Genomic DNA, 14,467 nt, shown 5'->3' with positions numbered 1-14,467 from the left:
ACATCATTATAATAATTATTGTCATATTATCATTATTAAAATACCAGTTATTATTGAGAAGTGGTTGTCGGAAGTTTGGAAGGTAGCAAAGTGGCCCACTACATAGTGCCCTGCTCATACCGGGTGACAGTACCTATAGCCCACCACTTACTCCCAACTAGTCATCAAGATCCCCTGGAGTCAGAAAAGTCACAGTGAGAATGCAGTTGGTCCGTTACTGGTCATTGGTGGTCCTGCGCAGTCAACTCGGCAACGGCTCTAACAACCAGCAGATCTGTTAGTCAAAATGACAACAGTTCTGGTAGCCAGGCGGCTCTGCTAACCAACTCGTCAGCAGTGTCGAAAAAGTCCTTTCTGCAATAGTCCCAGCCTTGCTGTGCCATTGACCTTCAGGATGACCGAGAGGACACTGCAGTGTGGACACCTGTAGCACAGCCTAACACTTTATGATAAAAGTCAACAAGAAGGTTATAATAATGCTACTGCGTACGAGGTACGGTAACCGGCGCGTCTCTTTCTATGGCAGAGATGGAAAGTCCATACGATAAAAATATTGGATCTGATGTACCTTATGAAAATGCACCGCATCCGATGGAACCGATGAAAATAATACCGCTTCCAGGGGATCCGATGGAAATGCTACCGCATTCGGGGTAACCCATGACGAAAGCAACAATAAGAACACAGCCTGCAGAGGATAGAAACAAATGCTTAATATAGTTGTCTCGAATGTACAAATGAGACACATCCACACTATCCGAGCGTGTGAGTGCAATCATATGTAGGAACTAGGTAGGCCTACTAGACCACGCCGGTATCGGTATTTGTGCTCTAATAGCAGTTTTACACTTGTGGTAGTTTAGTTCGACAACAAATAATGACGCCAAAAACAACAACAGTTATCAACAATCAATATCACTGTACGACAAAGTTACATCAATTAATCATTAAGATATTAACTAACCATTACAATATCAATGCATAGGTACATAGTAATAGTCCACTGTATTCAATAGAGGAATTAACTATCATAATTGATTAACAATGTAAAGATAACGATAATATTTAAATATAAAATGAGTCCAATAATACACTCTACGGCGTTCAAACACAGCTCTACCATTGCGGCATGCAGATACCTATCATCCACTATGTCATTACAAACAACAACATTTCTCGGTTGCAAACTAGATCAATACTACTTAATACTGATACTCGAATCAAATATAAATAAATCATATTATCATCATAACATCATTAGAGATATAGCAATGTATAGATTTACTATTAGCAAAATACAATGATCAATATAACAATCCATTAACATACCTGTAAACTCATTCAATTAAGTTTACTTTACGTTGCCAAACCGATGGAAGTGTTCAACAACCAGCAACCAAGTGAAGACTTCTATATATACCAAGACAAGTAATATCATTACGCGTAAACATTATTACGTAATATACAGACAGATAATTAAGTACCTGGATGCAAACCTGGCGGTGCAATTATTACGCGCAAAGAAAGAGGTCAACACGTTTACTCGCTCTTCCAAATCTCATTTGAGTTTATGCTCCTGCCATGCTAAGATCTAAGATCGGCAGAAGATAAGGAGATCTTTTACCAACAATTCAGTTATTGTGCTGCCAAGGCCAAAGGCGACAGCATTTTAGTGCTTAGAGATTTCAATGCACGTGTAGGAAAAAAAGCTGGAAATGCTTATCAGTCATAAATAAACATAAAGTAGGCATGATTACCTCTAATGGTTCAATGCTCTTCGAATTTTGCGCCTGTTTTCATCTTAGTTATGTTTCAGCTAAAGAACTGCCTCAAGTACACCTGAAAACACATGTGATCGAAGTATTGGCATAAAATTGACCACGTGATCAATGTACAGATACTCCCTGGATTCATTATTGAACGTAGGGGAATGAGTTGTTAGCATATTGTACTAAGACTCGTTATTGTGTGGTAGGGTAAGCGGTTCCTTTCCACGCCGTCTTTTTTTCTTTCCCAGTAGTAAACCGCCGGGTATCAATTTATACTCCTCGGTAGAGAGAGACAAACGTAGATAAAGTGCCTTCCCAAGGACACAAGCGACCACGTGCTAGCTGATGGAAAATCAAGACAGCATATAAAGTCATTAAGATCAACCGCACCGCTGACTGCTTCACGGACCATAAACTATTTCCTTTTTTTTTGCAAATATTTCTATTTTTTTTTTTTTTTTTTTTGCAAATATTTCTATCAAGATTAAATCAAGGAGGAAACGAAGGAAAAATAATACTGGAACAATTCTTAGATCAAAAGCTTTTAGACCACCTAGAGACATGGGATGAATTCAAAAGCATTCTCCAAAGTGCTGCCAAACATGACTTTGGTAGAGATAAAAAAAGGGGTAAAAACTGGTTTTATGACCAAGATGAAGTATTACCTCTCCTTCACTAGTTAATATAGTGTCCAAAGGCTTCATAAAGACAAGAAACTAAGTGGTGAAAAAGGGCACTTAGAAAAGAGTGGAAAAATAAATGGTTCCAGAAAAAAGCCTCAATTTTTTCGTCAATGACAGAGTTTTGGAACTAGCCAATAGAGAAGACGTGATGAACGATCTAATTAGCAGCAAATTACGCTGGATGGTACATGTTTATCATATGCCAGATGGAAGATCTGTCAAGGCACTTCTGTATGGTGAGTTTTCTAAGGGTTCAAGGAGGGTATAAGAACAATTGTAAACATATCCTACACAGGGATAAATTCTAAGTCCAATGAAAAGTAAAGTACAAAGTATATCTGAGTGGCGGAAGACAGTATACAAAATATCCCAGAAGGTTGATTTTAAAAGGAAGGAAGAAAACAAGAGAAAACTTGAGAAGCGTCAAAAGAAGAAATAAGAAAATAGTAACTTTTTGTATAAATATTTTCATAAGATGTCTGCTGTGAGCCATCTTGAAAAACCACAAAAATGTATTATCACAGGCTCTACATAAGCTAGAAGGACAAATATCAATCAATCAATCAATAAATCGATCAATCGATGGATTTATAAGGTGCATAATACAGCAGTCTCTATGCGCCAATGAAAAAAAATACCAAAAGACCAATGAAAATGAAGCAATGATGTTGTTTCCTTTGAATTTTCCTTTACCAGTAAGCTGTCGTGGAGTTTTGAGGTCCTCCTAAACATTGAATCCAAAGTGGCTGGTGTTTGCCAACTAGTAAATATATATAATATATAGTAATATATCTAGAACTAGATGAGCTAGAAGGACAAATGAAATTCCATTTCTCCCTATATTTGGCATTTGTAACTTTTTGTGTTATATAGTTAGACACCAGGTTTACCCTTTTCATCTATTAGGAGTAAAGTTATGAGCCATTATCTTAATTTTGGCTGCCATTTCAAAAATGGCCGCCAAAAAAATGTTCCGCCTTTTTCTGAAGGCTACCCACTCTCATTCTTTTCATTTCCTCCTAAATTTGGCATTACCAGTACACTGGAATGGTTATTGTAGAGAAAAATCATACTGATCTATATATCCAAGATGGCCACTGTCGGCCATCTTAGAAAACCGAAAAATTCTAATATATCTGGCTCTAACCCCGGTATTCTTAAAACGAACTTTAGTCGTAGTTTGAACTAAAACTTCAAAATTACGTCATTTCGTATTCTTAAAACGAACTTCAGCAAATGCTGTAATCCCAGAACTTGACAAAATGTTCAGCATGCTTGGGATTCCTAAGGTTGTCCGCTCAGATAACGGCCCTCCCTTTAACAGTGAAGCATTTCATAAATTTTCTAAATATCTTGGTTTTCATCACAGGAAAGTCACACTGTTTTGGCCCCAGGCCAATGGTGAAGTTGAGCGTTTTATGCGTACGTTCAAAAAGGTTATATACTTCTGACCACTGGAAACAGGATATGTATGCCTTTTTAAGAAATTATCGGGCAACCCCACACTCTACAACAGACATCTCACCTTTTCGGCATGGATCTTAACATTAGGTTTCCATTCTCTAGAAGGGAGGAAGGTGATGAGCCAATAAGACAAAAAGATAATCAAATCAAAACAAAGTTAAGATGAAGCTTAATGCCGAGAAACGGCGTTGCATACAAACATTTAATCTCGACATAGGGGATGTAGTTTTGGTGAAGCAAGAAAAGAGGGATAAGTTCTCCACACCCTTCTCCAAAACTCCTTTAGTTGTTGTAAATAGGAACTACAGCTTAACACCCAGATGGTCACAAAATTACAAGGAACTGGTCACCTTAAAAGAGTTAGGCTCCCAAATAGGGCACACATAAACCCTAGTGAAGATCGTAATGGTGATATTATTATAGAGGGACAAGTCCCAGCCCGGCAACGAAGACGTAAATCTTGCAGGCAAGCAAGACGCCCCCAAAGGCTAGTCGAAGAGTAATGCTGTGCATTACTGTTGAAGTTTAAAATGTTTTAGTAACTTTTGTGTTATATTTGTTGGCAGTAGTCTCAATAATGTTGAAACAATAATTCATTTTTTGTAATAGTTAACACCTTAAATCTAGTAGAAGGGAGATGTAGTACCTATAACTACAAATTGCATAACTTTTAATGTGCACTTTGGCAACGCTTAGTGTAAGACGTTGTGCGCATGTGTATAAGACAGGAGAGCAGAAACATGGCGAATAAAGACACATACTGCAACCATTGTTATCGGTGATCTTTATTATCGTGGTTCATACAACATCACAAGTGTTGCAGGATTTTTTTCCCATGACCAAATAACTCTACTCTCTAAGCTTCAAAATAAAAGTTACAGTAGTTTATAAGCATAAGATTTGTCTTGTGAAAGTGACAATGATATATTCACAATTTGTAATCTTGATGAAAGAAAGGGCAGTGGGTCTTGTTTCACACTTTTAGTGGCTATGGAGCACCATTTATTTCATTGAATATAGACACACGTACACATATTTTACTTCATTACAATTCATTATGTATGATTTCATACAAAATATAAATATAATGGTGGTAGCTGAACAGGAAAAATACGCACAGTAAAGTAGCTAGTCAAAAGGTATCAGATATGTTCCAGTGTTATGATTAGTGAACATTAGAAATACATAGCTTTATGATTAGTCATAGTATATTTTTAAATTATGACTAGGAAATCTTATAAATAATTATCTATATGAGTAGCAGATTTTAAAACCAGTGAACCCGATGAATGGCGATATGACTGGCGGGGTGTATCCGACCAGTTGGTCGAAACCTAGTTTTCTGAAACCCGGTTTGTCTAGTCTATGGCCACTTTGCCAATTCACTATATTATCATGACAACCACAGTTTGCCGAAACCCATTTAGTAGTGTGAAAAACAGGGCCCCCGTGACCATTCTTCAGGGACCAAGGTTTCTCTGCTGATTTTACATCACTAGGGTATAGATTAAAAAAATAAGCGGGGGGGGGGGTGGAGGTGAGCCTCCAGAAAAAGGGCGGAACATGTTTTTGGCGGCCATTTATAAAATGGCCGCCAAAATTAAGATAATGTCTCATAACTTTACTCCTACTCGATGAAAAGGGTAAACCCGTTGTCTAACTATATGTTATTAGGATCACTGAATTCAATGAGACATGTTTCAAAAATCTAGGATGGCAGCCATTTTGAAATTCAAGATCAAAATTTTCAAAAAATCAAATATTTCAGTATAATTCCACATCTCCTCTATGAAAAATGGCAAATTTGGCTCTAATCATGTTGTTATGCTCTATGAGTCCAATAAACACAGTTCCAAAAGCTGGGATGGCAGCCATTTTGAAATCCAAGATGGCCACCACAAATACTGTCGAAAATCGAAATATTTTTGGTACTGTATGTAATTCCAATTTTTCTCAATAAAAAATGGTAAATTTTGGTGTCTAAAGCATATGTTATTTTGCTTTCAGAGTTCAATAAACTTGGTTTCAAAATCTAAGATGGCAGACATTTTGAAATTAAAAATGACCGCCACAAAAACTGTCGAACATCTAATATTTTGGTTTGTAATTCCACTTCTCCTCAATCAAACATGGCAAATTTGGTGTCTAATCATATGTTATTGTGCCCCTCTCTGAGTTCAATAAACATGGTTTTAAAAAGCTAGGATGGCAGCCATTTAGATATTCAAGATGCCCGCCACAAAAACTGTTAAAATCGAAAATTTTAATATGTTATTCCACTTCTCCCCAATAAAAAAATATAAATTTGGTGTCTAATCATATGTTATTGTGCCCTCTGATTTCACTAAACATGGTTTCAAAAAGCTAGGATGGCAGCCATTTTTTCTCTGCCTATCCTCTGCTCTCTTTTCATATTTGATCGATTCTTCTAAAATGTACAATTGTTGGCTCAGGAAAGAAAAGAGGCAAAACAATCTGCTGAAATCCTATTGAGATTCTATTGCTCTTACAAGCTGAACCATAGAAAAACTTAGTTTTGTCTTAAAATTTGAGCTCATTATTCACCGATATACAGCGAGTGGAAACTGGTTAATGGAAAGGTTTATGCAGAGAAACACTGGAACAAACCTGCCAAGCGGCATTAAACTTGCAGAACCAATTGATAGCGACAGTAGAATGATGACAAAAAAGTGAGCATTCACCTTCTGATGACAAGAATAATGAAGTACTGTAACAGTATTAACGTATTGTGTTAACCATTTTGAATTATTCCAGTAAGTTTACGTAAGTTGTGTTTCTTTGTTTATCTAGCGTAGACATTTTTATTGTATGGTATAAATAGTATTATTCACTTCTGAAAATTGTCACATTTTGCATTTTACAAGCCAAAATGTGTACATAATAATGGCGGATGTATTGGAAATTAGTATGCCTGTCACCCAAGGTTTTTGAAATAATTATTTTGTTATTTAATGGACTCAGAGTGTCCAATAGATCAGAGAAGTGCTATTCTAAAAATAAAATATTTGATTTTAAACGAGTTTTGTGGTGGCCATCTTGAATTTAAAATTGGCTGTCATCCTTAATTTTTGAAAACCATGTTTTATTGGACTTCAGAGTGCACAATAACGTATTAGTAGACACCAAATTTGTTACAATTTTCGATTAAGTGGAATTATAAAAACTAAATATTTGATTTTCAAAGATTTTTGTGGTGGCCATCTTAAAATATTAAAATGTCTGCCATCCTTGCTTCTTGAAATCATGTTCTCTGGACTCAGAGTGCACAATAACATATGGTTAGACACCAATTTTTTGGAGAAGTGGAATTACATACCAAAATGGTTTCAATGGTTTTTATGGCGGCCATTTTGAATTTCAAAATGGCTGCCATCATAGCTTTTGACACCATGTTTATTGAACTCAGAGGGCACAGTAACATATGATTAGACACCAAATTTACCATTTTTGATAGAGGAGAAGAGGAAATATATACCAAATTATTTCGTTTTTCGATAGTTTTTGGCGGCCATCTTGAATTTCTAAATGGCTGATCTTTTGGGTTTTTGAAACATGTCTCATTGAATTCAGTGACCCTAATAACATATAGTTATACGCTCATTTTTTTATTTATACCCTAGTGATGCCAAATCAACAAAGAAACCTTGATCCCCGAAAAATGGTCACAGGGGCCCTGTTTTTCACTATAATGTAATTTCATCTTGCTGACACCGTTGCACAACAGCACAGCATACTGTATTTTTGGAAAAACATGATGCGTGAGTCATGGAGGAGCCGTGTTTATATGTAAATGTTGAAAGGCAAAATGCTACAAAAGGATTGTTCTATAACACACTTGAATGCAAGGCTACCAGTTGAAATTCGAACCAAAGTAATAAAATGACGGATTAAGCATCATAATCAGCCCAACCCACCTCGTCGTGCGACGCAAGGTCGAGATCTTTGGACCACAAATAATAATTTGCCTATCCAAATGATGTTATTTTGATTGCCAGTCCCTAATATTGTGGTCTAAAAGCACAATTTGATCCATGTTAAGCCCTAAAAACTCTCCCCGAGATTTCCTTTAGGTCTAGACCTACATATTATTATCTTAATTAAACTTTACATATTTATGATACATGATACATGTGCATATGATTTTTTTAATTAAACTTTACATATTTATGATACATATGCTTATGATTTTTTTCTGATAGGCCTATATTTAATAATGTTTTGCTGATGGCTGAATTGTTAATATAAAGTGTGATTTACAGAATTAGACAAAAAGAATAATTAAACTGTAATAAGCAGCTATGTACACTAATACACAGTGATCATATCTTTGGAATGGCTTCTGAATTCTCAATGTTGCTATTCTGGCCGGCTCTGACTTTCCGCTGGGGCCACGACTTCGTACAGGTCCAGTCATGGTAAAAGAGTGCCCACCAAATATTGGATTTTATGTTGTTATTGCTTCACTCCTTTTATATTCTTTTGTTTTTTTATTTCACTTCCAGCAAACTTGGTTTTGGCAATATGGGTTTTTGCAAACTGGGATTCAGGGATCTTTTAGACGGCAAACTGGCATTCGGCAAAGTGCGTTTCGTCAATCTGTCCTAAATCCGTGTGTGGGTGTGTGTGTGTGTGTGTGGAAGAGAGAGTATGTATGTACAGTATGCACGTAGGCTATGTATGTAGGCCCTATGTACTATACAAGCCTATGTCAGAAAATCACACGACCCTTTTTACATGAACATATTTTCTTTCAGTGGTAGCATTCATAAAACGTAACAAATGTAGTAGAGCCATAAGCTTAAACCAAACCAATCGTCAACCAAGTAGGAGGTGTGAGGGCAGGGAGCCACAGAAAACAGGAACTGGCACCACTACAATACACGGTGACGTTACAGAAAACGTCTACGATGTTTGTATTATTGAAAGCGAAGAACAAGAATTACGCTCAGATAACATCACCCACAAACCAACAACATATTACAAGAGATGTATTGCAAAGGCGGAATTATGGAGTAAACAAACATGTTTAGAGAATTTTGATCAGAAATCACTTTCTTATCCATTTTTTCGTGCCGGCATCTTTGACAAACATGGCGGAGAGTTACATTTTGATGAAGCTGGAGTAGTGTTGTTGATACCACCTGGTGCCATCCAACAGTCGACACCTCAACTAATTTACATATATTTACATCATGAACAAAATGAAATTCTACCGTTACCGCCAAACATGATGGCGACGAGTCCAGTGGTGTTTTGTGGGCCATCTGGAATGGTGTTTGACCAAAGAGTTTTATTATCGTATCAACATTGTGCAAATATTAAGAATAATAACACGAATTTGATAACACTGCGCACCGAAACTGAGCCCGATCAGTCGCCAAGTTTCCACAACTTATCAGAACACAATGATTCGTTGACCCTTATAAAAGGCAACACGGTGACGCTACTACTGTCTCATTTTACTGGACACACTAGTGTTGTACAATGTGAAGAAAAAAAAGAAACAGTACCTATCATACAAGAAAAATGGTTAAATTTAATGTTGTTTTCTTCACAAATAAATGATGATGATTACGATTTACAACTTCGTCTATATTGCGCCAATCAGACTAAAGATGCCCGATATGTGAGTTTTGTGTTTTGTTGTTTGTTTTATGTAAACATATTTCTATATGCTCTCTTAGAACTCCACGGAGCTTATAGAGCGCTATTGGCATTTACAAAAAAATTAATAGACAATATATTAACTTTTTAACACAGTTTTTACATATGTGTGTTACTATACATGGGCATACCCATGTTTTTGAAATCAAGACAAATGGTAATATGACCAAGGTGTCCGTTTAATGGAATGCAAACCCGACATTACCATTTACCAGTCAAATCAAGTATTACATACATTGAGTGGAGTGGAGTTGAATACCTTGGTGGTTAAGATGCTTGCCTTCCAATCTCAGGGTCCTGGGTTCAATTCCTGCCAACTGCAGGATTTTTTTCTCACGACATAAACAACTCCACTCCCTAAATCTCATATTGAGATTTAGTTTGTGTAAAGCATCGTGTGTGTACGTTTGTCTTGTGTAAGGGAATGTCACCTACAATTAGGACAGTGATATATATTCGCTATTGGAAATCCTTGGCACATGTGTCGTGTGCCTAAAGAAATAATAATAATAATAATAATAATAATAATAATAATAATAATAATAATAATAATAATAATAATAATAATAATAATAATAATAATAATAGCCAGAAATATGCGCATTTTATAACCAAACACGTTTACGATCTCTCATCGTAGCAAGAATGGGGCTAGATTTAGCAGTAACTTTTTTTTTTAGTAATGTAGCACCTGTAACATTCAAAACAGACGACGTATTCCCGATAACTTACTTTATAGCATTTTTACGCAAAAAAAAATATGTGTTTATGTTTTATCTACTTGCTAATTTCAAACAAAATGATATATTGGCATGATATATCTACATGTTTGCTTTAAACATTAGGTCTATATAGGCCTATCAGCATTTTTATATCTGTATGTTTTATCTACCTGTTTATGCTTTGCTATGTATGTTATATAGTATGATTGTTTTGTTTGCATAAATCTAATGATTGCCTGTTGCTCAAATTATTTTTTTAATAGAGCTGTATACTTTTGATCTTATTACCATTTGTTTTTCTTTTTTGCAAGATTGTGTTAGAAGATGAACGTCTCTTGAAAGGTTCATTGTGTGCACCTACCTTCCCATTTCTTTTTGCAAGTGTTAGTGGTATAAATATTCTCCTAAACTCCGAAGGAAGTTGGAAAGTACATGGAGGAAAGACTAAACAGGTGAGATGGGATGGATGCTTATATATATCAAGGCGATTTTCATACTAGACCACAGAGAGACCTATAGGCATACCTGCAAATCTAAACCCCCTCTTATTTATTTTAAGCAAGTCTTATTTTTATACTGTTGTGTGTATATTTTTCATGTAGTTCCTGAAAATAGCGTAACCTCGAAACCTTGAATAATTATAGTGACTGAGTATTGTTACATCCAAGCCTTTAAATATTCTTTCACATATAGCACTTATATAAAAAAGTATCTGCGAAATCTCGTCTTATCGTCTTAAGAATATGGCGTACCATATTGATCCTTTTTTTTTAACGTTAATGCTTGAAACCATTTGAGGTCGCAAAAGTTAATTTATATAATTTGGGGTTTTTTATTCAACCACAAATGACAAAGATATTCCAAACAGTGAGCTTAAATCACTCTTCAAAGTGGCAATCAATTCACAAGACAAATTATACTCAAGATGTTTTACATAAACTAAAGTCTTATCATGAGACTTATGGGGTGGAATTGTTTTTAGTTGTGAGAAAAAAAAAATCCGTTATTGGAATTGAACCCAGAGCCCTGGGGTTTGAAAGGCAAACATATTAACCACCAATTTATTCAACTCCACTTTACTTGGTAAAACGTGTTTTTCTCTGTTAGGTACTTGCAAAGAAATGTATAATAGAGAATTCTCATACTCCATGTGTGTATCATCTTGAACATGAGAAAGAGAATACCGTAACAAAATTAACAGGTCAGATGCATGTTTCTCAAGATGGACGAGAGGAATTATTTGGTAAAATAATTGATGTCTTAGTGAAAAAACAGGTAAATGCTACTTGCCTTACACAAAATCTTTTTGAATAGTTCCAAAGTCATCAATCTTCTGGATTTGCTGGTCATTAATTAAACCACAGACGTATTGTCTTTTTGTCAAACAATACTATTGATGGCGTAGTTGACTAAATGTATAATTTTGTTGAGATTTTCCCAAGTATTTTCAAAAACTAATTTTTGGACACTAATTAAAAAAAAAGAACATACGCCCTATGAAAGATTATTTCTTTTGTCGTAAAAAATACAATTATTATTCTACATTATTTGATTACATGTGTGAAATTCAGTTGTGTGATGTTTTCAAGATTATAATTTTTTTTAATCAATAATCGTTGATCATATCTCTTTTAATATATTTAATTTAATCTCTTGTTTTGGGGGTTTGTTAGCAAAGAATAAATGAGATGTATGCTGAAGACCACACCACGGAGTCACACAGACTTGTGCGAAGAACTCTTCTACTGCCCTACCCTCTTCGCGAATGTATTCGAAAAATGTTAGATATACATAACCCCCTTGGAAACGACTGGAGACACCTAGCATATTGTCTAGGCTACGATGACTGCATTCACCAATGGGAACAGCAACTTCGTCAGCGTCTGATTAACAGTCCTACAAATGAACTGTTGAATGTATGGGAAGCTAAGAGATCAGGGAATCCAACAACTGATATTGAAGAATTAACAGCGATGTTTAGAAGTATGCAAAGATTGGATATTGTCTCAGAAATCGGTAAATGGAACATAATCCATGAATCCATACTGTAAGACCAAAGAGAAACAAGTAGCGTATTCACACGAGTTTATAACTCATGGACTTTCGAAAATGGTTTAATTAGTTTTTAGGGCTTATACTCAAAGTTTTAGGCCACAGCACCTTCTATTGCTTGGCTAGTTACACACATCATCCCACGCTTCTAACACACTAGTAGCGCTTACAGGAGGCTACATTTACTACGGTACCTGTTAAGCAAGTGGGTTTTCCCGAACTGTTCGGTTTATCGGCCTGATGTATGGTTTAATTTAATATTAGTTTGCAATTTCAAATTATCACAAAACAGCCACACAACGATGTATTAATTAGTATTAATTTTTCCTATAATTGTTTCATTGTTTTAAAAAGAATAATTGTTTAATTACTTTTTTAAAACGTTACACAAATATCTTGTATATATTGTGAATAGAAATACTTTATATGCTTACACTATGGATTGGTGGATTAAACTGCTCTATACACAACTGTACTAATAGGCCCAAGGGATGGAGTTGTTTATAGTCGTGAAAAAACACTAAATTCACAAAGCTATGAATAATTATTACTGATGTCAGCTCGACGCCTAAACACAAAACAAAATGGTGATACTGTATTGATTTGTTCTAACGTTGTTAAAAACATATTGCACTGTAACTTTTATATAGGCAGTGTTAGGCAGTGCTAAAAACATAGAGTACAACGTTATCGGCAAAAATACTACATGTACCAAGCTTTATAGACTGGGAAATATCATTTATAAAAAGTAGAAAAAGTATGGGACCTACTATGCTCCCTGAGGTAAGCCCGTGTGTTTGGCAAATGGTTTAGATTTTTTTTGTTAATACAATAGACTATGGAAACAAGCTCATAGAGCTTATAGGGTTATCCTCTTGCTCTCATTTTTGTGTATTTATGTACTTGATTTTTTTGTTTTTATGTTATAATAATGAGGGGAATAAATAATAAAAAAACAAAAGACAATTTGTGTTCTCTCATATAAATAGCTTTTAAACCAGTTTATTTCCCTTTTTTGGAAGCCATACTTTCTTAGTTTAAATACTCATACCTCGTGATTAATAGTATCGAAACACTTAGAAATGTCAATAAAATCGCGCCAACCTTTTCTGCATCATTTAAAATTTCTAACCAATTTTCCACGAGACTGTGTAAGCAGTGGACGGTGGAGTGGTTCTTAAGGAATGTAAATTGGTCGATTTTAATTTGATCATACTTAGTTACAAGTAATTGTCGCTGAACTTCTTTCTCTACAATTTTAGCGATATGGCATATGACAGAGATAGGCATATAATTGTTCATTTTATTTTTATCCCCTGTCCTTTTATAAATACTCTAGGACTAGTACGTCCAATTTTCAAATCACTAGAGATAATACTGTTTGAAAGGGAACAATTTATATTATTGTACAATATGGTAGAGATAAATGGAGCAGAAAGCCTTAAAAGTTTGCTATCAAAGGATAATGGAATGACCCGTTCGAAGCACGAACTCCTGTAGACCAAACCCAGTACCGTTACGAATTTTAATCGTGCGGGAAATCCAAATCGGGGAAGTCGGACCTCTTGCAGTTTTTTACTCTTCGGTAAAAAGTTCTAATCTACTGAGTTCCGAGGACTGCGCTATGTAATATGACTCAGATATCTGCTAACTTTGACAACTATGAGTTGAAATATGAAATGTTTATATATTATCAAAGAACTTAAATAGCAGAAGACTGTTCCGCGTATTTGCATTAAAATTGATGGAACATCCGACCTCCCGCGAATGGGGTAAAATTTAAATATTTTACTAAGTGGAGAAACTACAGGAAACAAACGAACCAGAGCGGCCTTTATCATTACTATATAGCGCCGCCGAGCGGGTGGGGTAAAATTTCTCTCTGTGTACCCACAATGCCTTTCGAACTGATGTTCCACTTTATTGAGAAGCTGCTTTATCTTCTGCTACTGGTATTTATTATCTTTGATAATATGTCCAAAGATTATATATATACCAAAGTGATTAATAAGAATACTAGAGCGCTAAAATACTATGGCAAGCCCCAGTTGTCTTAAGCCTACAAAAAATATTATATTATTTATGTTTGCTA

General features: G+C 35.4%; 1 protein-coding gene across 1 annotated transcript in view; it reads left to right on the top strand.

Annotated features, from left to right (window-relative positions):
* The window catches only part of LOC117119721 (UNC5C-like protein), a 15,249-nt gene extending 1,113 nt beyond the window's left edge, over positions 1-14,136 (top strand). The window contains exons 2-5 of the mRNA XM_033264567.1: positions 8,692-9,563; positions 10,635-10,775; positions 11,431-11,598; positions 11,997-14,136. Of these exons, the coding sequence (XP_033120458.1) occupies positions 8,692-9,563; positions 10,635-10,775; positions 11,431-11,598; positions 11,997-12,374 (1,559 nt within the window). The 3' untranslated portion in view covers positions 12,375-14,136. The remainder of the gene's footprint in view (positions 1-8,691; positions 9,564-10,634; positions 10,776-11,430; positions 11,599-11,996) is intronic.
* The last annotated feature ends 331 nt before the right edge of the window (positions 14,137-14,467 follow it).

The sequence above is a fragment of the Anneissia japonica genome, unplaced genomic scaffold, assembly GCF_011630105.1.
Source record: "Anneissia japonica isolate Jap-2015-1 unplaced genomic scaffold, ASM1163010v1 scaffold285008_len48751_cov103, whole genome shotgun sequence".
Taxonomy (NCBI): Eukaryota; Metazoa; Echinodermata; class Crinoidea; order Comatulida; family Comatulidae; genus Anneissia; species Anneissia japonica.
The sequence above is the reverse complement of the archived record's forward strand: the minus strand, read 5'-3'. Positions and strand labels throughout refer to the sequence as shown.